This window comes from Polypterus senegalus, chromosome 13, assembly GCF_016835505.1.
Source record: "Polypterus senegalus isolate Bchr_013 chromosome 13, ASM1683550v1, whole genome shotgun sequence".
NCBI lineage: Eukaryota > Metazoa > Chordata > Cladistia > Polypteriformes > Polypteridae > Polypterus > Polypterus senegalus.
The window spans coordinates 78890745-78917444 of NC_053166.1; the positions used below are offsets into that span (position 1 = coordinate 78890745).

The 26700-nt window shown below is 37.4% G+C and overlaps 1 protein-coding gene across 3 annotated transcripts in view; it reads left to right on the forward strand.

Annotated features, from left to right (window-relative positions):
- The window catches only part of kcnd1 (potassium voltage-gated channel, Shal-related subfamily, member 1), a 275333-nt gene that overhangs the window by 144888 nt on the left and 103745 nt on the right, over positions 1-26700 (forward strand). For all 3 annotated transcript variants that reach the window (XM_039775278.1, XM_039775279.1, XM_039775280.1), the window contains exon 3: positions 1760-1922. In XM_039775278.1, coding sequence (XP_039631212.1) covers positions 1760-1922 — 163 coding nt within the window. The remainder of the gene's footprint in view (positions 1-1759; positions 1923-26700) is intronic.

The following is a 26700-nucleotide window of genomic DNA, read 5'->3' on the forward strand; positions in this document are numbered from 1 at the left end:
GCTCAATATTCCACTCAATCTCTTTATCTCTCCCTAACAGAAAATAACCACTTAGTGCCCCAATATACTGTATAGGCCAAAACGTTTTACTTTGTGGCGTAGGATAGATAGATAGATAGATAGATAGATAGATAGATAGATAGATAGATAGATAGATAGATAGATAGATAGATAGATAGATAGATAGATAGATAGATAGATCTTGTAACCACTGGGAGATGCCCTTGAGCTCCCAACCACAGACACAGTGTTACCCAACAAAGTTCTGGATTTAAGTAAAAGACATTTATTTGTCAGCCACACCTTCAAAATAATCACTCATTAAAAGATAAATAGCCAATACAATATTTATTTCAAATTCTTCTTCCTTCCTCCAAGAATGTCATCCACTGCCTCCCAATTCTGACTCCCCGATGTGAAGTGGCAGGCTTCTTTTCAAGCAAGACCCAGGACCTCTTCCAGTGTCACCACACTGCATGTTGGGAGAACTTCCGGGTCACATGGAAACCACTATTGTCTTCCACTGACAGCACTCTCTGTCAGCACCCAAGGATCCTGACGGGGCTGCACTTACACACTCCATTTCCTGTGCAACCCTGTGGGTGTCCTAACTGGGATCAGCCTCGAGGAACACTGCTACCTTCTGTGTTGGGGTATGAACTGTTCCTGAAGTCCACATTCAGCCAGTCCATTCATTACAAACCAGTCCCAGCCAGGATGAAGATCATAGGGTGTTCTGGCTGGGTTGTTTCTCCAGTCCTACAGCCCTTCCATTATGGCGTCCAGTCTGGACAAGAACTCTGTCTCCATCCCAGTCGGGATGCCCATCTGTCCTCCATGGCACTTGCAATCTAGATATTTAGGCATTCATACATCATATTTTTATGTAGTTCAGTATTTACTATTTAAATAATTTACTATAGTACTTTCCTTCATTCCATTTTCTAACTTAAGTATTTTGTAAGTAACACAACTTTCTTTATCTATATTGTATGGTGTGTGCTTTTGCTTGAAGGCCACTTGAAAAGGCAATTGGTGCCTATGGCATTTTTCAACTGTACTCTCATTTCCCTGTTGTTGTTATTAATGGGGTTTGGAGGCACTGCGGTGCTGCCGGGACCTGCAATCTAATTATGAATATAATGGCTAACCTAGTGTGCAGAGAGCAGATGCCAAGCGCTATCTCAGGGCGCTAATTGAAGAGATTGATTTCCCGAAATCCTCATTATCAGTTAGCTGCCAGACAGAAGTAGACTGTATATTTAGGTATGTGATTGTAGTTAGGTCCATATATTTCATTTTAGAGGGGTTATCCTTTTAATATAAAGAAAGAGAAGCACCACAACAAATGCTTCTTCTGATAGAGTGCTTAGCTTCCTGCTTTGCTCCTGTGGTCTTGCTTTTACCAATTTACATTTGTACTCTGCATTAAAGGCAGTGTGCCATAGCTCCTAAGGACTACACTCTAACACATAATGTTTCTAATTAAATTCCAGCTGTAAAAACATTAGCATAAACAGCTGCAAAATATATATTTATATCTTTAAAGTGATGTGGTTCAATACAGAAAAATAAGCTTGTTTTTTGATGGGCAAAAATGGTTATCAGTTGAGATTTTCTTTTCTTGTGGTTGATAATATTATTAACAGTGAAATGTTTACATAATGTAGTGTTAAAGGAAAATGATTGAGCATCCACTTCATACCTTTACTACATAATTAATGTTACTTCTCTGTTTCCTTTCCTTTCTGTCCTTCAGTTATGGAGATATGGTTCCTAACACTATTGCTGGTAAGATCTTCGGATCCATCTGCTCTCTGAGTGGTGTTCTGGTTATCGCTCTGCCTGTTCCAGTTATTGTGTCCAACTTTAGCCGTATTTACCATCAAAATCAGAGAGCAGACAAGCGACGAGCACAGCAGGTAAGAGGATGTTTATCTAATCTCTTATCCCTCCTGTCAAAACCAACAAAGCTGGTAAAAAAGTAACAAATAACAAAGCTCATTTGTGATCTGTCAACATCCATTTGCAAAACATATTCATAGCAACTAATATGTGGGATATGTGTCATACTGTTCATCTGTTCCAGTGGCAATGTTTTTTACAATTCTGCATGAAATGTCAGACATACCTTCACCCTCCCTTTGAGCTGTTTGGCTTTCCTGTATTTTAAAAGTTTAACAATTTGCTACATTACCAAGCAACCTGACAGAAAACTACTTGTGTCTTTTGACAGATGTTATCTTTCTGTGTTAAATTTGCTTTTTTAGCATTGATTTTAAAGTAAATGTGCAAAAATAATTGGCATATTTACACTGCTCAGAGATGTACAAACACATCAGAAAGTAAAACTTCTGACACAAAATGTCCTATTTTTGAGTGATGATTACTTTGCTCTTTTCCCTTAAAAAATAACTTCACAGTTTCTGTCATTCTGCATGCAGTTTCACTCTCCATAATACATGAAGGGTGTACAGTAATTACAGTAGAGAATGTCCAGATAAGAGTTATCCAACTCATTATTGGCACACACAATTAGGACAGGCTGAAGGATCCAAATCCATTCAGTCTAAGCAAACAAGAGTAAGGGGAGAGCTGAGATATATACTATAGAATATTCCTAATGTTGATGATGGCCATTGCTCTAAAATACGTTTTCCAGGTAAGACTGGGCAAGGTTGGAAGCTTAGTAGATTTTACACAACTGTATTCTGAAAAGAAATTATAAGTATATATGGAATGTACAGATTTAGAGAAGGTATATCATGGAGTTTTCCAGCAAGAAATGTGGAATTGTACGTGGATGAAGGCAGCACTGGAGAATTATGTACGGATAGTTAAAGACATGTGAGTGAGACCTCAGTAAGCCCAAATGTTTTACTCTAGTTATGGATGTTATTGCTAGGGGAATAACAGATCGGGCCCCATGGTGCATGCTATTTGCTGATGACTTTGTGAAATGTGTAAACACTAAGGATATTGTGGAAAGGAAACTGGGGGAATGGAGAAGTGCTAGAGGCCTTAGGATTAGCAGAAAAAAAGATACAATACCTAAGGTTTACGGGTCAAGACCAAGATGAAGAAGTTAACCTCCAGGGGAATGGCTTAAAATGTTGGAAAAAATAAACTATCTAACTACGGAGGATGGAGAGCTATATCTAGAAATAAACCATAGAATTCAATCTGGAAAAAGATATTGGAAGTGTTATATGACCTGACCAAAAAATCAGTTCAAGACTGAGGGTAAAGCTTATAAAACGGTGTTTAGATCAGCATTGTTGTATGGATCAGAAACTGTGCAGCTAAAAAGGTGCATGAAAGGAAAATGAATGCTACAGAAATGAGGATGTTGAGGTGCATGTGTGGAGTAACAAGGCTTCATAAGATCAGGAATGAGAGATTAAGAGGTGCAGTTAAAGTTGAGTAGATCTCAAAGAAAATACAGGAAAGAATTTTAAAGTGGTATGGTTGTATCAAGAGAAGAGAGGTGAACAAGGTGGGGAAAAAAGCATAAAGGATACAAAGATGTCAGGGTGGAGGAAAAGAGGACAACCACAGAGAAAGTGGATAGACTGTGTAAACGTGTACCAAAGGGAGAAAGGGGTATCAGGCAAGGAAGTATACAAGTGACGAGAGTGGAGGAGGCTGGTCCGATACAATGACCCCACATGTAACCAGTAAAAGCCTTACAAGAAGAAGATAATATAGAAAAGCAGATCCCTAGATGTATTATTTTGGATACTTTAAGTCACATTTTTGTAAAGAAAGTGATTAGCTATCCTGTGCTCAGATGTTTGCTCTTATTAAAATGTATGTTTTTTATGATGAACAAATTCTAAGTCAAACAACTCAAAACACAAATGCAAGATAGTAGTCTCAGGTAAAGAAATAAAAGTTTATTTGAAAGGATGACATATATTTAGCTAAATATTTCATGTTTTCTGTAAATCATTTTCACACTATATACTGAATTTTCCAAATGTTAACACAGCTGCTATGTTTAAAAAGTACTTTTCTCTTTCAGTGCGGTTTTATTATGATGTCATACATTCATTTTCCAATCCTACTCATTCCAGTATAGAATGATGTGGGTCCAGAGTCTCTCCTGGTAGAATTACACAGACATGGCAAGAACCACCCTTGGATGGGATGCCAGTTAATTGCATGGCAGACACAGCTCAGTTTGGCATCATTAATTCATCAAACCTACGCATCCTTAGAATGTGGTCGAAAATTAGAATCCCCTTCTAAAATCCATACTGACATGCAAATACAACATAGAGACTAACTAAGACAGTGCTAAACACTATACCACCATCCCATCACTTTAGATATTGCTGTGGAAAGTATAATAAAAATCTCAAATCAACATGTCATCAATCTATAATAAATTCCATACATTTAACTTAAAAGCATGCAATGAAGTCAAACACATGCTAAAAGCATACAAGATGTGCATGATTTGAAAAGTATCATTTAGATTAATTCTGAAGATCCAGTAAGTATTACAAGGCCTAATGACTGGAATAGTGCATGGAACTAAACAACTTTTACTATTTTATGTCTCATTCTTGAGTCAGAAGTAACAGACTCTTACAAAATAAATTAAATTTAAATAATCTTTTTCAAATAAATTTCTTGAAGGGCTACATTCTTCGAGTTTCAGAACTGTCAAATGCCAGTGAACAATGTATTTAACAGTCCTCTTCTAATATTAAAATACTCACATTTTCCAGATTCTTTCAGTCAATAATAATATGTAAGTATAATTCCCCTTAAAGTATCAGAATGGAAGCAAGGATAGTTTAAATAGCATAACTGAATAAGTTTAAAGTGTCTGAGAGGACCATTTTTGCATAAATCTTTCTGAATGCTGTATTCTTTTGTCATATTTGCTTGAAAGGCATCCATAACATATTACCGATAGAACCAATCATGTCACTTTAAAACACAGCTGTAGTAAATCCATGAAGTATTTAAAATGAAAACTTTCTATAAGAATTTAAAAATTCACCAAAGTCATCTACTCTTTATTAGGCTGTGCACCAGTCTGCCAGTGCAACTAATTGTGTTAGAAATTAATGCCTAAAATTTAATAAAGGCCAGATTTTTTGTTTTTCTTAATGGTAGCACTTTTTAGACAAGGTGTTCACCAACAGATTGCAGGGTCAAAAGCTTATGTGGACAATTTTGAAAAACATGACAAGGCAATGTCGCTAAAAGAATTATCAAGAAATTCTTAAATCTGCTCATGTGTGAATAAAATCGAGAGGGCCAAAGTCACAATGGCTACACAAAAATTGTGCTGGACTGACTGACACAAGGCAAGCAGTGAAAATCAATGTGGGCAGTGATGTGTGAGCATTTATGAATTACTCAGTCACTTTCTGAAAGTTGGCTTATTTGTTTTTACAAGCTCAGCTATTTAAAAGAAGATTGGAGAGATTCTGAAATATTGGAGATTCTTTTTCTTCAAGTAAGGGAAGACATGGTGACAAATGTGACAAATTCCTGTTCTCATCCATTGCAATATCAGAGGTTTGACATTAAATGAGCACTGAATTTAAAACCTTTAGCTAATGGTCTGAAGTCAACTAAGAATTGCATATTACTACCACTTTGACTTTCATTTTTTTTATCTTCTTCTTATGACTAATTCAAACATATATTTAGTCTAGTTGTAGATGCCAGAGTGACACACCACTATTCAGATGAATGTAGACTTTTCCTTCCGTTTCCATTACTGTTTTTAACACTACCCGACAGACTTTCTAGGAAGGTCAGAATACATTTCTCTCCGATAAATCTGAAGTGTTCCTTCTTTGAATAAGTCAGTGCCTGTGTGGGACAGAAGGCTCAGCCTCCCTTTTGTTCAGTAAATTGTTTTTTACCTGCCACTTTTTACTACATTTACATGATGTTTCTGCACAGAATTTCAACATCCTTAACTTCTGGCTTTGTAACTAACAGGTCATACTTTCTCATCTTTAACAGGAAATTCATTTATGTTGCCAGTAAAGATTAAACATATTTTCTTTACTTGTGACACCTCTCACACTTCTATTATCGATTTAAAATGCATTAGGTATTGTTAGTTTTTCAGTGTTCAACTGACAACTCACCTTATGGATGAACTTGAAGCGTTCACTTCTGTGTTGGCAAGACTGCATAACGTGATGCTTAAAATTTAATCAACAGGATTGAACAGTGTCCCTAAAAGTATTCAATAAATTTCACAATATTATAACCCCACTTGGTATTGTTTATGTGGAAGTATTTCAAAATAAATAATTGTGCCAAAAAAAAAATCAATGGCCTAATCCATCTTCTGTATGAGTGTGATATATATCAAATAGTATATTATAGTATATTATTATAATATATAATAATAATTATATATTATTAATATATAATAATAATATTATTATTATATTATTATAGTATATTATAGTATACTGTATATCATTATATACTAGTGTAGCAGTTATCAAGCCATAAATGAATGACAGAACTGGGAGCGATAAAAGCCATTTGTTTGATATCCATATTTTACATGTTTAGTAGTAACAATGTTTCTCTTCATTTTTATGCAGTTATTTGTTTAATATTTATTGATTTTTAATTTTTTACTAACTTTCATGGACACCCAATATCAGTAACCTTTTTTTCAATTTTTAAAGAAGGAGTTTCCATATCCTTTCCTTTTTTTCATAATTGGAGATCAAAGATTGCCTTTGATACCATACTGCATGTGTGTAATGGAATCACCGGGCTATTAAAATTATAATGGAAATGTTTCTAGAATTTTTTTCCAATGTTCTGTCAGAAACCTGGTGTCCAACCACAATGTGTATCACACTTTCCTTAGTGGAAATGGCTGCCAAACATTATTGTTTATATTTTCAATAATCTCATTTGCTTTTGCAAAATATTGCACTGCAAAAACTAGACAAGAAAACTTTAAATAGGAGTTGTTTCGCTTTTATTTAGCAAAATAAAATCAGCCAATAGGGTAAGCAAAATTTACTTGAATAGATTTCTTAATACTAGAATCCCTGAAGACTTCAAATAAATTGTAATCCCAGCCCACCTTAAAAACCTTTGCATCTTTCCATCAGCGTCTTTTGTTTGTAAATGTGTTGATCAGCACAAGCAGCAAGCAGCCTGCTGTCCCATGCCCTGCCTTGATGGAGCTCAGTTCGGGGAAAAGGTTCTCCATACTCAAGCCAAGGCTCCTTATCTGCGTGTGGGGTGCCTGGAGCTGTATAGGATAAATAATACAGTATATCATTATATGAAATACATGCATTTCTTGTGTCTTCCATGTCTACAAAGATCCGGCTAAGTGTAGCATGAAAGGAAATGTGAGTCAAGAAAAAAAATACTTCAATTTACATGTTACTGCTCAAATGTCAATTTTTTTAATTTACTTTGGTTATATAAAAGCCCACGTGTTTATTTGATATTTGGACTAAAGTATTCACACATTATACACTTCACGTCATTATTAGTATAGCATGGAAAAAGTTTCTGCTTTAGGTATGTGTTCAGCATTTCTTGCCTCGCATTTCCTTTAATCCTATGCTTACCCAGATCTTTGTAGACACGACACACATGAAATGCATGTGTTACAAATAATGATACACTGTATTATTTATCCTATACAACTCCAGGCAGCTCACATGAAGATAAGGAGCTTTGGCTTGAGCTGGGAGAACTTTTTGCCCGAGCTAAGCTCCATCAAGGCGGGGAATGGGACAGCAGGCTGCTTGTGCTCATCGACAAATTTTACAAAACAAACAAATCTGATGGAGATGTGCGAAGCGATTTAAGGTGGGCCAGAATTACGAGTTTTTTTGTAGGATTCAGGGATTCTAGTGTTAAAGTAAGCTAAATAATTGTAAACTAGCCGACGCCCGCCGTAGCATGCGGCGGTGTAAGAATAGGAACGGAAAACGGTGAGAGAGGAATTCAGAATTCAAGAAGAAGGAAATACTTCTCGAAAGACACAGTTGTGAATAGATGTTTTGCTTGAGACGACAGATAATGAGTCGAAAAATCTAATCTCAGAAAGAGCTTGAATTTTAGCTTCACCACTATAAACTCCAGATGAACGAAATGTACTGCCCTATGTCGTAGTGAGAGTGCATTGCCTTCATCAACCGCTTGTGTCAAGAAATAACCCACTGATAAAAGCAGGCATTTGCCGGATCCCAGAATACAGATAATGGTGTACAAAAACCCGTCGACAGAGAAGATATCATTGTTCATTTTATAACAAAGGTTTAGGAAACAACTGTTGCAGTATAATGAAAATAGCAAGAAGCGAAACCAATAGCAAGGAGAGAAACCAATGCCAATGATCGTGAGAGTACTTTCCTGTAGCAGGCTACAGAAAAGACTCCCAGGCACAGACATGGCCGAAGTGAAAGGTCACGCGGTCAGGCTAGATATCCATAGACATATATAGATAGACGCCGCATTCACTGTCTTGCCCAGTTGACACGATATGTCAGCGCGTCCGCCCTATCGTGAGTGGCAAAAGTGCCATTTAAACTAATACAGGTAGACATGGAAACCGAGTTTTCTGATGAAAAACAATAATGTTTAAAACAGTATCGTTTACATACAACAGATTTTGGCAAATTGTTTACATGCAATTATTTATAAACATTTATACACTAATAATAACAATTATTAAATAATAATAATAATTATTGTTATTATTAAATAATTCCTCCTATATACGTAACATTTCTTGGACTGCCTTCTTCTATCTCCGAAACATTTCTAGACGTCCTGTTCTTACGCAGCACAGTACTGAAGTATTGATCAATGCCCTAGTCACCTCACATATTACAGTAATGCTATTCCACTAAAACTTATCCATTACAACTTCTTCAAAATTATGCTGCCAGGATAATAACCTGTTCTAAATCCACTGAACATATTACACCTATTCTTTCTCAACGTCACTGGCTCCCTGTTAATTACAGAATACAATACAAAATACCGCTCTTAAGATTTAAAGCTCTCCACAGCCTCACTGATCTCCTACAGACTTACACTCCTCTTGCTCACTCAGATCCTCATCTACAGCTCTAATTTCTGTACCACACATCAAACTCTGTTCTATGGGAGCTTGAGCGTCTCTCATAGTGCTCCTCAACTCAGGAATTCTCTTCCCTCTCATATACGTCAGCTCGATTCAATAACACATTTTAAAACTGCCCTCAAAACTTATCTTTTCAAACTGGCATACCAATTGTGAGTTTTGCACTGTTACTGCCAGTTATCTTTGTTTGTTTGCTAATTATTGCTTTTTGATTTATAATTCTCTTGTTTTAATTTTACTAATGTTGTTTAATTTATTGTAAGGTGACGTTAACTACTAAGATTATAAAACTGAATTTTCTAATGGCCAAATATAACCAAAACAATTATTCAGCTTTAACTATGAAATGTAATCCCCCAGGATCTGGTTTGGAGTGTACAGCGGTTTGTACAATCCCAAGCAGCATATTGTTCATTATTTTACTGCATAGCAATGGCACTTGCAATATGGCAGTGACGACGTACGATGCTGCTGGTCATGTGGCATCTAGTAATTCTATCTCTATGTAGATATCGGGCAGTGACGTGACACCAATGGGGTCATGAGAGAGAAGCGGGGAACGTGGTATTCTGAACGAGGAATAGGACTCGAGAAAATCGGTTTGGGGGTGTATGGGAGGCCACAGGCAGCGTGGGGAAGGGTTTGGAAGAGGACGAATAAGAATCGAGAAATGCCGTGTGGGCTGCATGTGGGCAGGACCAGTTTTGAAGAGGAAGCAGGACGAACCAGAAGAGAAATATATGTATTGTGAATACAAATTTTCTGATAATTCAATAATTTTCACAATAAGGGAAACAAGATTTAATGTCATGATATAAATACCTTTCACTTGCTTAGATTTCAATTTTTGCAGTGTACACTATTATGCAACAGTAAAGTGTGGTGTGGCATTGCCTCAGAGGTATGGTACTGTGTATCATAGACTACAAAAGTTGGTCATGTGAAATATCTAATGCAGGATTTCTTTGCTGCATTATTCTTTACTTTCACAGTGTTGACATTATCGTGTTGGCTCTAATACAAGGGCAGCCCGGTGTTACATTTTCTGTCATCTCAACCAGGAGTATATTGCAGAAGTTATGTAATGTACTAAGGCAAGAGATGGATATTTGGTACGATATAAGTAGCCGTCAGACATTCATAACCTCTGGCAGTAAGTCACACATGCACAACTTACTGTCAAGAAGGTGCACATTAGAGTCTCCTGACTTGCTCTCCACATTGAGTATTAGTCTGGGGACATCTGTATTTTTTCATTGTATAATAAATAAATTGGAAATGTTCCTTCACTACTGCGGTGGGCTGGTGCCCTGCCCGGGGTTTGTTCCCTGCCTTGTGCCATGTGTTGGCTGGGATTGGCTCCAGCAGACCCCGTGACCCTGTAGTTAGGATATAGCGGGTTGGATAATGAATGGATGTTCCTTCACTGGACTGATTTTTTCTCTTTTACATTCACAAAAAAACACACTTTGGATCTTTGTCCACCACTTTAACAGGTATCGATATGCAGAGATCTGTCAGCTGGGGATGAAATGTTTTTCTTCATATGTAGATCTGTTATTTTTATTACATGAAACAGTGCACTGAACTAGCTACACAAAGCACTTTCTCATGCCATAACAAAATAAGGCATTTTATAAATATGAGTGACCACTCAATTTGTTAAATGTATTTGGTTAGCTTATCCTGCATTAAAGTAAGCTAGTGGTTATAAAATATATAATATTTGCAATATTTTCCTGTAATTTTTGAAGAGATCCAATCAAACCTAATAAAAGCAGTGCGAATTACTACTGTTAGAATTTATGTTTGACAGCGACCCTCTTCTACTGTCCACATCCATATATCCTCATTAATCTAATCTCCCTCAGTTGTTTCTGCCAAAGCTTTTTGCATGTAATTACTCTTCTGCTCTGGCTTCGTAATTCAGAAAGCATTTAATTTTATTTTACTACATATGACATACTTTTACCACATTGCACTAACAGGTGCTGTGGTCACTATCTTGAACAAATGCAAATTAAATGCTCTTTCTAAAAAAATTAATACCATAATTCATAAGCCAATTTTTGAATTTTTTGAATGCAAAAACTCTATGCAATGTCAGTTGTTTCATTGCTATAAGGTGTATGCTCTGTATTCCATCCACAACATCCCCTTTTCATTTTGTTTAACAAGTAGTTCAGTAACAGTTGGTAGCACATGGCTTCTAGACAGAGAGGATGACAGACTCAATGGCTGCAGTCGATGATCTTGTCACCTTGAGGATGTCAGTTTACACAACATCAGTCCCTGATGACTTTCCAGCACAGTTTTATATTTTTGCAAGCTCATGTGACAGGAATTTAGCCAACAATCCTAGATATTCTTTTTTTAAATCGTAGCTTTTTATTTGTGCTGTTTTCAAATGTTTCCAAAGTTGTTGCGAGCTCTGCTAATTATCAAACAGTCTGGTGGGGCAAATCGCATTCATGCAATAGCAGTTTGAAAAACACTAAAGAATCCGCTTTAATAAAAGGATAAGTGGCTGTGTGTCTGTCCAGTTGCTATATCTCTGACATTCCAAAAGATGCAATGCAGATGCATAAGTGCATTACAAGCATTTTTAGTAAAAAAATGCATTGCTTTTGTCATTCCAACAGATAGCACATCACAGACAGTAACATTGCTTTTATGAACCCATGCCAAATGGTACATAACAGAGGCATATGCATTGAACTGTGCACTGTAAACGTTAACACTCAGGTCTGCATTGGATTTCAGTCTGTCTTAGATGGCGTAATAAAAAGCACGGACAAGCATAAAGGTTTGGGGTGTTTTAAGCCCCGTATACTGTAAAGACAAAAAAAACGCAAGTTGAGTCAGTGTTTTCAATCCAGTACAACAGACAGTCAAAATAAACCGGGTCGGACATTTTATAAGGGTGCACAGGAAATGATGGGGAGAGCAGGTTTGCGTGATGGGAAGAATGATGTCATCTTTGGGGAACTGGAGGTTAGAAAGGACCCCGAAAGCTGGAGGGAGTTGTAGACTTCCGGGTACGTCTATGGCGGTGGTGTTTTGGTCCTTCTAAGGAAATAAAAGAAGAAAGGTCAGTACTTCACCCTTGTCCCCCGGCGCAGCTGATCGCAGCACCCGGTGGGTCCTTAACCCGCTCCCCATGCGCTCGTGCATGACAATGGGTAGCACAGCAGTTTACGCATTCTTGTGCTATGGTATGTCTGTTCATTTCTGTACCCCCATTGTGATTTCTAATGCCCACACTGTATCTCTCATTAAGCTGTTTGGCAACATTTGATTTGCCCTGCAAAGCTAACATAATAGTGTTCCACAGGTTCCTTTGACAATTGTTGCATTTTGACACTATTATTTTAGATATATGCTTCATCTTCAGTTCCAACAATACAACTCAGTGTCTGACCCTGAGCGAGTCACTGAAATACTGTACAGCATTCTGATCTTGCACATCTTCTAATATACAATACTAATAAAGTCCAAAGTATCTGACTAAAATAAAAGTCATGGAAAACAAAAAAAGATGAGAGTATGTACCAAATGGCAACCAAGTGATTTTCAGTTACAAGAAATAGTTTAGAAGATACAGGGCTTTCCCCGGTTACCTGTACATTGCATTATAGCCATTTAAAATAAATTCTCTACCCAGCTACATCTCTCTTGGTTATTAATTTACAGTTCCGTCGACTATAATGATTTCACAGTATAATTAATGACTTAAAGGACACTTGTTAAATTAAAAATGTACATGCACCTCATGCAATATGCATTCCCATCTCAAATTCATCAATTGCTAACTACTAGAAACTTTATAATTTTAATAACATTTGGAGGTTGAATATTAAAGTAGGTTTTCTATCCATCCCTTAATTCTTTTAGCACTGTTGTACCCTGAAGTGGCCAGGCATGTCAAAGGTAATGTAACGTTTGCTGTCAAATTCAGATTACAATGCATTTTTCCACATTGATTGTAGCAAATGCATTTCACAAGTGCCTTCAAACTTAGATGCAGGTGTGTAGACTGGAAGCAATTCTGGCTTTTTTTTTTTTTCTTTCCGGGGATTCCCAGAATTTCCAGGCAATCATCCTTTATTTTTTCATTTTAGTTCCATTGGGATTTTTTTTCCTTGTATACAAAGAAAAAATGAAAAAAAAAACCCTCAGTACATAAAGTTTTAATTTAACAAGGATGCATTTAATTTAAATCACTTAATTCAACGTGAAGCATCATTTACTTAAATTAGCTAATTAAATCACATTTACAATCTTATGCACATACTGCCTAATTGTAAAGCTTTGATGAGAGTTTCAGTTTTGTTCATGCTTTAATGTTAGAGCCATTGATCCTGTCTGTTTGTACATTTAGAGAAAGGCGCTCTGTTCAGAGTGGTTTCAGGTCTCACAATGTAAATAAAGTACAGAATATCCCTTGGAGAAAGCCTAGCTGCATTTTTTTGACTGATCGTCAGTTAGATTTTTTTGGCTCAGTGGTGGGGAAGATGACACAATACATTAAGGATGCAAAGTTCAATTTCTGATTGTGGCAAGGAGTTAAAATGGAGCATTTCAAAGACAACCAAGTAAATAATGTACCAAGCAATTTTGGGTTGCTCAGTGTTAAGATGAGAAAGATGGGAAGCATTTTCAAGAATACGAATGATGTTTTCACAGTGGGTATTTATGCTGATAGTCAAAAAGCAGAAGGGAGATAAGCAATCTGCCTTGAAGTGACAAAGTCTGAGAAGCAGGTTTTATGGGAATATGATAGACAGAGGAACTGCCAGGCAAAAGAGGTTGAGACACATGAGGATACTGAGGAAAGGCACAGGAGGAACACTAAGGATAAGGAACACTAAGGTTCATTTTCCTTAATAAATAAATGACCAAGTATAATATTTTGTCTCATTTGTTTAACTGGTTTCTCTTTATCTACTTTTAGGACTTGAGTGAAAATCTGATGATGTTTTAGGTCATATCTATGCAGAAATATAGAAAATTCTAAAGGGTTCACAAACTTTCAAACACAACTGTACATATTTTATTGATCCCAAGGGAAATATAAGATGATTGTAAACCCTGGAATGTCCATGCTAGCATCAGGAACTTTGTCAGTTAGCCACATCTCCGTCAGACACAACAAAGTGCTCTCCCGATAGACCTGATGGTTTTTAACTCGTGCTGCTAGCTTCTCTATCTTGTTGACCAGTTTACGTTCCCCATTACCACTAATGGAAAATTATATTTCCTGTATTTGCTCAGAAGTTTCACCTTTACCTTAGCGCCAGTCCTGAATCCCCAATACCTGTGCTTCAGGTGAGCTACAGTCCGCCAAAGCATCACTTAGTTTGGAGTGTGAGTAGGTCTTCCTACTGTCACTTGATTGCATTGTAAAAAAAATCTATATCCACAGGAAAATTAAACAAAAGCACTGCACACATAGTAGACAAAAAGTCAAGAAGAAACTATATGCTATAAGTAAAGAAAAAAAAAGAAAAGAAACAAAAATGTTGTAACATAGACAGAGCTACTGGTTTTTGGAAGGCAGAGGTTAAGTGTTTACTTAGATGAAACTCCCTTTCATCATGCGATTATCACCTATTTATTATTGCATAGTTAAAAATACTGATAGGAGAGCCACAAGCAATTTGCAGACAAAAGGTATGGCTAGAGGTCCACCCTGTAAGTTAGAACTTCCAGAGACACCATAACATTAATAAAAAGGGCCAGTCCAACACCTTGCAAGTGAGAGTTGTACTGCCCTCTGGAGCATGAGAAGCTACTTCCCTTTCAGAAGACCCTCCAATCAGATCAGATCAAGAAGCCGGGTCTGCATTTTTTGAAGCACCAAATGAGGAACACTCCCATCTGGTAGTTGGTACTCAAGTGTGGTCTACAAGTGGTGTAGTTTAAACTGAAAAGCAACTATTGGACTTGAATGTTTGGTAAGTACTCTGTATATATATATTTATGTCCTAGGTCCCACATATCTGTTTCTCAAAATAAAGGAAAGGGTCCAAATAACACAGAAACATCTACTATATAATACCAATAATGGCACACTGCATGATAACGTGTAGTGAATACACATGACTTGAGCATTCATAGTTTTCATACTCTTTCTCTGTACGTTTACCATTCGTTTGCTCAGAGGTTGATGCGCTTGCTGCTTCCTGAGAAGCTCTTCTTTTCTCCACCCTAGCAACCCGCTTCTTCTCTTCTTTCGTCGGCATCTTTTCGCATTAAAACTGATTAAGTCAGTGTTTGTGTTGCAATTACTTAGTACATTTTCCTTAATTTTTCACTTAAGCTGGCATTTAAGTCTTCTATCTCCCTCAAGAATGATTTAAGTATGAAGAGGTAGGGGAAATGACGGCAAAGGTGGTAGGGATGAGAACGGCGACCGTACGCATGCGCTGCACAATTGATTCTACAACTTGTACAACATATTCCCAACTTCTGGCTGCACAACTTTAGCAGAAATTAAGATCAACCCTCCATTCAAAGAGTTGTGCACAGTGTCAAGTAGTTGGAAGTGGTCACAGTGGACAGCAACTTCAAAGTGAGGGCTACTGACAAGATGAATCAACCAGAGGTGAGCCACCCATAGTATGAGATGAAATTTCATCATATAAAGGAGCAGCTTCAAAGCCAGCAACAGGTATGACTATAAAAATGGCAAACTTGCAATGGTCCAAACAGAATTTCATCTAGTGCGGCAAAGGTAAGCAGTTTTTTTAAAGATGGTGAGCCACCTAATACAGCTATGTAAAGAGAAAAAGGACCCATTCCAGCACTTGCTGCCGGTGTTGCAGTATGGAGGAACAATAGTGGTGCAAATTCCTGATAGACCAGAACACCAGCCTGAAAAACAGAGACCAACCAGCAGAACTGTGATTGCCCAAGTTTTCTTTCCTCCAGACTCTAACACAACCTGTGCAGTTAACTACAACAGCTCTTAAATAAGCGTTAGAATTGCACAGGACTGAAAAGTCAACAAAAATACATGGTGAAAAGATATACATAGTGAGCACTGCTACAGAGGACGAAGATGTGCTTGGTAATAACATAACTTGAATGTAAAAATGGCAGAGTCTGGCTTCTCTAGAAATGATCTGTAGAGCTGACAATTTGATCCTTTCTTCAGGTGCACTTAAATATTGTGCCAAAAATGGTCATGTAACTATACCCCAGGGATGTCACATGCTGACAGTTTTGTTGTGTCAGTCATGCCATGTGACCATGGCCTGTAAAGTCAGGATGTGTTAGACATTTTAGCTTCCTGGAATCAAAACGAGATTACCGTGAAACAAACAATTAAATACATAATTAATTAATTAAATAAAAAGGTGTAAAATTAACAAAAACAATTGACAATCCTGACAACTGGCAAATAGCAAAAAGTGTTGTACAACAAAAACTAATAAAAAGAGCCCAAAGCAAAAAGCAGGCAAAAGGTACAACTACAAGCTAGTTTCAACCCCTTCCTATCCATATTGTATAAGGAGCAGGCTTTGACATGTTTGTTGATATTTCTTTTTTAACCTTCATCACCAAATTATTTCTTTTGTCTTCTGAATTCTCAGATGTCCAGCCAGTTTTGTGGCATGACCGTACACATAATTTCTTATCTAGATTCAAATTTTGAGAGGAAATCAATTCATTAAGCTTAATTTAAATATCTTGCTGCTCTGTGCTTAAATCCAGTTCCATATCTGAATAAATGTCTCAGTAGGTACCATGGGATCTGGGTTTCTTTACAGATCTCTCTACCAATATAGGCTCTATTGACTCAAAATGACATCTACTTAGTGTTTATCTCCTGTCCATTCAGAATTCAGAATTAAATCTATAGTACTAAACAAAATAATGCATCTTAGCCTGTGGTTTTAAGTAAGAAAGGTTTTCATCAATCCATCCACCCATCCATCTTCCCAACACTTTTTTCCAGGGCAGGGTCATGGAGCAGATGGAGAATGTCTCAGCAAGCATAGGGCTGTGAAAGTTATTAATGGTACTTGTACAGTATGTCCTCTAGTCAAAGTCTCTGTTTCTCTAAAGCTAGCTTTATTCCCATTTTCTCACATAATAATTTTTCTCTGCTGGAGAGATTTTCCAGGGGAAAAAAAGCACAAGGATGCAACTTCCTACTGTCAGGAAAATGCAGTAACAGCGCTGTCCCTACCTCGATATTTGACTCATCAACCTCTAATTCATACTGTAATGAACAGTCAGGATCCTGCAAAATAAGAGTAGGCGTGAATTGAATTTTTAATTAAATAAAGGCCTACAGAACCTCATCTGACAAAGCAATTGACTTAGTTGATTTCTTAGTAAGAGGATTGATTAAAGAAGCTGGGGTGTTTTTATTAATGTTCTATAAACAAAATCAATGAACCTTTTGGGCCTGTTTTTGTTAAATTTGGCATTGCCTGCTCCAAAGTGGCTTCTATTTCTCCAGATTCCATATTTAGCCCCTTATCAGAGATTACATACCCTAGAAATTAAATTGATGATTTATTTACAAACAATTTATTACTTCCTACTGCCTTTAAAATGTCCCAGATATGTCTTTATGTTGGACTAAATGAATAATAATGAGAATGTCATCAAAATAAATAAACAAATCTCCTACATTTGCACTGAGGTCCTTTACAACAAACTGGAAAACAGCATTTGACAATCCATGTGGCCTCACTACATATTCATAATGTCCCAATAATGCATTAAATAAAGTTTTCCAATATGACCTTCACACATACTGATTAAATTGCATGCTTTTAGTAAATCCATGTCATTAAAAACTGTTGAATTATAGACTTAATGAAGCTGTTTTTCTGATGATTTTGTTTTTAGTTCCCCTATAAATAATGCAGAGTTAAAGAGTATCATACTTTTCTCAACAAAAAAATCCGAAGCAGACTGAATTGTTTGATGGGCCAAAAAAAAATGCAAACTTTCTTTAATAGAAGTCTCCAAAGTTTTTGTTTCAAGTGCCTGCATACAAGAATATCCTGTTAGTTTCCAGAAGCAAATGAATAGCTCTATCATATTCCTTGTGTGGTGGTACTACTAGTGTCTGCATTTGCTGAATGCCTAAACAAGATACAGTTAATGGGTAGGAAAGGCTTATATAGTACAGCTGGAGCAAAACTGAAAAAAAGAGTGTACAGAGTGGTCATAAAGATTAACATCATGAAATAGCAAAGACAAACGGTTGTGCAGAAAAAGTTTGTAACTAGAGGTCAAACAAAAGCACATTTCAGGTATGTATCCACAAACTTGGACAACGATAAACATGCAGTACTCATTTATATATTGCTGTATCATAGAAATAGTAGCACATTAGAAAACAAAATGCTGTTGCAGTTTTTCTCAAAATTAAACAATAATTCATATACATAGAGCATTGCTTGGGACTGGTGACTCAGAGGAGGTCCTCCCCATCTTTCTTAACTAAATTAATCATGTTGTACTTTCATTCAACACTATGCTATGCTATTGTCACATTGGCTGAACAACAGTCACACAGGAAAATCAACGAGGTTGTCAGGTGCCCCAACCCCCCGCAAATATTGGTTTTTTTTGCATTTAATGCCCATGATACTGAGAAGGTTTCAACAGTGCATATGATGTCTCACACACACCCCTCTTGTTTCCCGATGACTGGGATTCAGCCACTTCTAAACACTTCCCCCTCAGATATTTCTAAGCCTGCAATGAATATTAAAACCTACATCAATAAATAATTACTAAAATACCAATGTGAATAAATAATAGAATACCAATCCTACCCTGTACATGACTATTCTGGCAAGCTCAGAGGTAAATGGCAATCAGAGTCGCACAAAATAGTATTGTACTACGAGCCTTTTTCAGTAACATCTGAGGAACTCAGATTGGAATAGTGCTAGACAGACTTGGGCTTTCTTGCCTAAATCACCTAATTAAAACCACACACCTTCCCCATCTAATCTTCCATAAAACATCATTACACTCTTATAAGTCATACAGCCCTAAAACATCAATCTACGCACCCTATCTGTAGCACGGTATCATTTGTGAAATAAAACCTCACTAATACACAAATTTAAAAATACAGTTAAAAGCACTAAAACAAATATGCTGTAACACGCAACAAATAATACATACCTCTGTAAAAAATGAAAGATTTAGCCATCTTTCCCCTGCTCCATATTATATTGTCTTAACCATATCCACTGACTTGCTTCCTCTACCGCTGTAACCAAATTTTTAACTACTTGCCTACTTTGCTTAATTGAAAAACCAAACTCTCTTAACAGCGATATTACATATTTGCCTAAAAATCTCTGGAAGTTTATCTCAATTGCCCACATGTGCGCAGTCCAACCTCCCCGGGTGGCGTCAACTGCCAAATCAGCATATTTTGCTTTCTTCCTCTCGTGCTTCTTCAATACACCCTTCTCAATTCAATGAAGTATACTTTATGTTTCTTTTCTGACCATAACACCATGTCTGGCTGCAAGTTACTTTTAATAATTCCCTTTGGTAGAACTAATCTTGTATTGAGGTCTACACTCAACTCCCAATCGATTGTTACACTTACAAGTAATTGACCCCCTCTTTGTTTAATTATACTTATTAGGCCATTGCTCTCACCCACCTACCTTAACAAATCCTTGCTTAATCTCTTTTGCCTTCTTTGCTGAATTTACTCCCTTTGTTTTTCTTCCTCCACTGCTATGGAAACATATGATAATACTTTATTGTACTTCCAGGTGTATTTTCCTTGGCTCAAACTAACCTTACAGCCAGATAAAATATGCTGCAATGACACAGTCATTCCACACAATGCACACTTCAGGTCAGTCCCTGTCTACATCATTAGATTTTTTGGAGATTGGGGCACATCATAAATAGCTCTAATAAGGACCCTTATCCTATCTGAGTCCATTTCCCACAATTCCCTCCACTTCAGTCTCCTCCACTTTATGCTTTCCCAGTTTAACCACTGACTTTGTTTTCCTTGAGAAGCTGCAATAGCACTTCTGCCTTCCTCCTCCTGATGCCTTTTTTCCTCCACAACCATGTGTTGGCTCTCTCCCTACCCTGCCTTACTCCAAAAGGGCTTCTTAACTTGGCAATCAAACCTTACCCTGCTGTGTTGCACATGCCCCAATACCTCCTTAAGCCTCAGATCCACTTCAGCCTGCTTTACCGCTGCCTTTGAGTCCCATTTGTGTCTGGCTTGAATCGAGATTTTGGCCCTTTCTTATTACCACATTTTTTGAATTTTGAATGATAATATTAAGTGCAATCTTTCTTTTGTGCAGTTGCACTCCTCTACCATGCTCTGTATTGGTAACTTCAAGAGTCCCTTGCCATACAAAAAAATTGTGCTTAGACATCTGGAGACTCTGAGCCATTTTCTTATACGTGCATCAATCATTATTTCAACTCTGTCCACTGGACCAATGGTAACATCAAGTGTTAGGGGCCACATTATCTTGGGAAATAACCCAAACTACAATAACAAGTCCAAATTCTAACTCTAAGTACAAAACGAACATGAAAATGAATCCCCCGTGTTATAAACCATAATAATAAATGAGTCCTCAAAAAATATATATTAAGAAAAAAGTTGACTAATATATCAAGGAGGACTTAATTTAATTTACTTAATTATGCTGAGAAAACTAAGGATGTCTTAAGATACCTTTAGGAGTGTGTATTTATCTAAAAAGACTGAAACTTACACCATAAAATAGCACATCCTTCATTCTGATTGCTGCTGCTGTTTTATTTATGACTAAACCTACTAGCCACCTGTTCACAACTTGATTTTTACCATCAAATCAAGCATTTTTTTTGTATTTCTGATGCACCTGTAAAAAAGATTTTAAAAAAGTGGTATTTAAAAATTTTAGAATTAATGAACTATTTCCATCTCAAAGGTAAAGAAATGTGCTCACGAGTCTGGACTCTGAATGGTGAGTCCTGTAGTTTCCTTACATCTTAAAATAATATGATATCAGATCCCCGAAATAAATGTATACATTTTCATTGATGCACCTTCTCCTTTCGTTGAAGGTAACAGAAGACAGAGACCCCAATAATGGGGTTGCCTCATCACTATTAATACCAGTATGCAATTCAGTTCTCACTCACTTTCTCTCTGTTAGCCAAATACATACTTTTTGATAATAGGGTTATACCTTCATTTAAGGCGTGTCCTCACATGATAGCGTTTTATCTCATCTTTCAGTTTTTCCAACAAGCCATTACAACAAACTGAGGCTAAAGCAGAGTCATTTGATGCATCTTAATCACTTATTGACTTATTGTCATGCCGGATATTTTAACAGTCATTTGTAGCCAGAGCTTCTCTTTCTGAAAGCTCAAGGACCCCAGTGAATTCCCAGAACTGGTAGGTTACTATCCAACATAAACACTAATGAGTTTTTGAAAAATCAGTGTAAAATGTAATAAACAGAGAAGGTTTATCTAAATTTTGGCAAGCTGGGGATGACAAAGTAGATATAATGTATAATGTATATTATGAGGAAGGGAGTTTAGTGAATTACAAGCATTTCTATCACTTAACATCATGAGTCACAAATTTAGCTGTTTTATAAAATGGCACGGAATGAGTCATATAGAAAATGGTGATACATCACAACTTTTTAGGTTTTCTAAAAGTTGTTCTTTACTATTTGTACAGGCAACTATATGAACTATAAAACTATCATGAAGAAATTGATTGCATTATGATGCTTTAACATGAATTTGATAAGAGACAGTCTTAAACGTTTACTATATTTAGATTCTTTCCGTATACTGCACAGCATAGAGTCAACAAGTTAGTTGTAAACAGCTTTAATAATAATTTCTACTTGAGCCATATCAAGAGTATGATAAAGGCGTTTCAATTTTATATATTAAGATAGAGATTATAGAGTGTAGTGTGGATGGAACAGAAGCTCTCAGGAGTATTGCATGATAGAAGAATTAAGGTGAAGGTTAAAGGTCTGGTTTTTAAGACAGTCATAAGACCAGCAATGATGTTTAGAGATGAGACATAGGTAGTAAAGGTAGTGCAGGAGAAGAAGTTAGATGTGCTGGAAATGAGAATATTGAAATGGATGTGTAGAGTTAAATAAAGTACAGAATAAGAAATGAGGTAATCAGAGGTACAACAAAAGTGGGAGAATATTAAAACATTAGAACATTCTAGATGAGAACAGGGCATTCAGCCCAACAAAGCTCGCCAGTCCTATCCACTTATTTCTTCCAAGAAAACCTCAAGGCGAGTTTTGAAAGTCCCTAACGTCTTACTGTCTACCACACTACTTGGTAGCTTATTCCAAGTGTCTATCATTCTTTGTGTAAAGAAAAACTTCCTAATGATTGTGTCAAATTTACTCTTAACAAGTTTCCAACTGTGTCCCTGTGTTCTTGATGAACTCATTTTAAAATAACAGTCTTGATCCACTGTACTGATTCCCTTCATAATTTTAAACACTTCAATCATGTCACCTCTTAATCTTCTTTTGTTTAAACTGTAAAGGCTCAGCTCTTTTAATCTTTCCTCATAACTCAACCCCTGTAGCCCTGGAATCAGCCTAGTCGCTCTTCTCTGGACCTTTTCTAGTGCTGCTATGTTCTTTTTGTAGCCTGGAAACCAAAACTGCACACGGTACTCAAGATGAGGCCTCACCAGTGCATTATAAAGGTTAAGCATAACCTCCTTGGACTTGTACTCCACACACTGTGCTATATATCCTAAAATTCTGCTAGCGTTCTTAATGGCTTTTGAACAGTGTCGGGAAGTCGATAGTGTGAACGTGGCCCGGACACAGACAGGCAGACATGTTGTAATCCACCACCACACATTTATTTTACAGCTACTATTTACAAAGTCCAAAGTGCACACAAACCCCAAAGTCCCCAAAATCCAGGCCTCTCTCACTCTTGCCTTTCTTCGGCCGCCTCCAGTCTCGCGCCTCTTGCTTTGTCCTTCTTCCACCCGACTCCAGCCTCGAATGAAGGGAGGCGGCCCCTTTTATTAGCAATCAGATGTGCTCCAGGTGAACTCCGGCAATCACCCACCGACATACCCCTGTGTGGCGGAAGTGCCTGCTGTACTCCCGGAAGCTCTCCGGGTGTCCCTTCTTCTCTTCCCCCCAGCACTTCCTGGTGTGGCGGAAGTGCTGAGGTCCAGGAATCCAAAGGCATCGGGGCGCCCCCTGGCGGTGACCACGGGCCCCTTAAGGGTTGGGCTTCCAAGCCCTCTACCCGTGGCCCCCAAAGCAACCAGGGTGGAAGCCCCCACGTGATCCAGGGTGAGCGTAGACCCTCTTCTGGTCCTTTAGGGTGTCCCGGCCGGGTCGTCGCCCCTGACAATAGCTTAGAGTCCACTATAACTCCTAAATCCTTCTCATAAGGTGTACTCTCGATTTTCCGACCGCCCATTATGTATTCAAACCTAACATTTTTACTTCCTATGTGTAATACTTTACATTTACTGACATTAAATTTCATCTGCCACAAATCTGCCCAATTCTGTATGCTATCCTTCTGTAATGATATAACAGATTCCAAATTATCTGCTAATCCACCTATCTTGGTATCATCTGCAAACTTAATCAGCTTGTTACTTATATTCCTATCTAAATTATTTATACATATTAAAAAGAGCAGCGGCCCTAGCACTAACCCCTGTGGAACACCACTCTTAACATTGGCCAGTTCTGATGAGGTTCCTCGCACCATCACCCTCTGCTTTCTATGTCTGAGCCAATTCTGCACCCATTTAAAGAGAGTTATCTAAGAACGTACAGGAAAGCAGATTGAAGTGGTATATACATGTGATGAGGACAGACACTGAACATGTGGGCAAAAAAGTGATGGGAATGGAAGTACAGGGGAAGAGAAAACAAGGTAGGCCAAAGCAGAGGTGGGTGGTAAAGTAAAAGAAGATGTGAAGGAAAAGTGTCTGACTGGGGAGGAGGTGCAAGACCAAGTTGAACAGAGAAGATTGATCAAGCATATCGACCCCACATAGAAGTGGAAGGAGAAGAAGATATTAAGAAACAGAGATTGCTTTCTTTCCTAATAATGTATATGACTGTTAACTTTGATCTGGTGTTTGCACATACATATGCAGCTGGCATTATACTTTATTACTGTTAAATAATAATTTCTATATAGTTACTATAACAACAACAACATTTATTTATATAGCGCATTTTCATACAAATAATGTAGCTCAAAGTGCTTTACATGATGAAGAAAAGCGAAAAAAGACGAAGTAAGAATTAAAATAAGACAACATCAATTAACATAGAATAAGAGTAAGGTCCGATGGTCAGGGAGGACAGAAAAAACAAAAAAAAAAAAAACCTCCAGATGGCCGGAGAGAAAAAATAAAATCTCCAGGGGTTCCAGACCATGAGACCGCCCAGACCCCTCTGGGCATTCTACCTAGCATAAATGAAACTTGATGATGATGGTCATGTAGACTTCTGGCTTTTAATCTATTAATGTAGGAACATCATGGTGCTTTGATTAGGTGGTGGTGGCACAGGTCGCCACCACAGAAAAGCGGGAAAGAAATAGAAGAGAGAGTAGAGGTTAGTACGGATTTTAGAGCCACCATGAATAGTTATGATAATTAATTGAAAATACAGAGTATCAGGATTAAATTAAAATGAAGTTATGGGAAGGCCATGTTAAAGTAATGAATTTTATATGGAGAAAAATACATTCCAGTTATGACCATTACGCGTAGAATTTCGAAATGAAACCTGCCCAACTTTTGTAAGGAAGCTGTAAGGAATGAGCCTGCCAAATTTCAGCCTTCCACCCACACGGGAAGTTGGAGAATTAGTGATGAGTCAGTGAGTGAGTGAGTCAGTGAGGGCTTTGCCTTTTATTAGTATAGATATAGATATACACAATAACAAACCCTCCCTTGCCCCTGTAACATATAACAAACAACACGAACAACAACAATGAATGAATACAGAATGAATGATCATGAACTTGAGTCCGAGTATATAACTGTCCTAAATGCAGATGGCTGGTCAACAGATATGTGTTGTGTTTGTATTTCCCGGAACAAATAGAGCAATCTCACCATGAATCCTCGGTGTGTGGTGGATGATGTAATCTGACCCCGGGGTCTCTGGCGATGAGGGAAGTGAATTAAGTCCGGCGGAATGAAACAAACTGGATCCAAAGAGCGATGTGGAAAAACAGCAGTAAACTTGGTTCGTAGTTGTAAAGTGAAATCTCTGTCTTTCTCATCCTCCCTCTCTTCTCTCTCTTGATTGGTTATATATTGATGAGCTGGGGCTGCGTTCTCCCTCCTCATTCAACCTGTATTTATGTGGACAACATTCACTGACACACACATGATAAACAGCAAACGGAACGATGGAAACAAAAACGCACTCAGCACAAGCATTGACAACACTAATTCTATGTAGCCCCACTACACTATAAACGGACTGATTGCTTAGAATGTTTGTAAGTTTTAAAGCTGCTGCTGAATCAAAGAAGTGTTTTTTAACAATATGCTTCTAATGAATGTTTTCTATCAATATTTCTTTATTAAATAGTAAAAGAAAATGGTCTGATAGACCAATATCAATGATCTGTTTTAGACCAACTTTTAGTCCTTTGGTAATTACTAAGTCTAAGATATGACCTGCTTTATGTGTAGGCTGATAAACGAGCTATCTCAAATTAAAAGTGTCCAGGAGGTTCATGAATTCTATTACTTTTGGGTCACACTGATTATCGATATGAACGTTAAAGCCGCCGACTATTAGGAGTGTGTCATAGTTCGTAATTATAATTGACATTAAGTCTGAGAATTCCTCAAAGAAAGACGCATTAAATTTAGGAGGTCTATACACGAATAATACTAGAAAGTGAGAATGTGCCATGAATAACAACGGCAAGATTCTCAAAGAACTTGAATATACCGAAACTGACATCTTTACACTTTAACTGTTTCGAGTAAATGTTTGCTAAACCGCCACCCTTCTTTCCCTGGCGATCCACACGAGTAAAACTGTAATTCGGAGGCTCAGATTTGATTAAAATAGCTGCGCCATCAGAGTTAAGCCATGTTTAACTTAGTGCGATAAAATCAATTTTTCTATCTATATATATATATATAAAGGAGAGTTGGAATCCAAGAGACTTTGTTTGTGTGTTTGTGGAGGGATGGAGAGTTAAGGCGGGTGGGGGAGTCACGTGATTATCTCCCCTCCCATTCACATCATTTCATTCACTTCATTTCACTCCGAGCTGAGCTCCACAGCTGACACGGTCTTGCCGTTCTTTTTCCTTAGTGTTTAGTCCTCTCTCCTTTACTGATTTACTATTTACTTGACGCAGCACTTACTGAATAGTATTTTTTCCTCTAGTGTTTCTACTTAGTGTTTCTTAGTGTTTAGTAGACGTGGTGTGCCAGTGTTCCCGGCGGTGTTGCGGTTTACTGTTACTTTCTACTTCCTTTTTGTATTTTAGTGTTTAGTAGACTTTTAGTTTATTCATTTACTGTTGTTTTTTTACTGTTG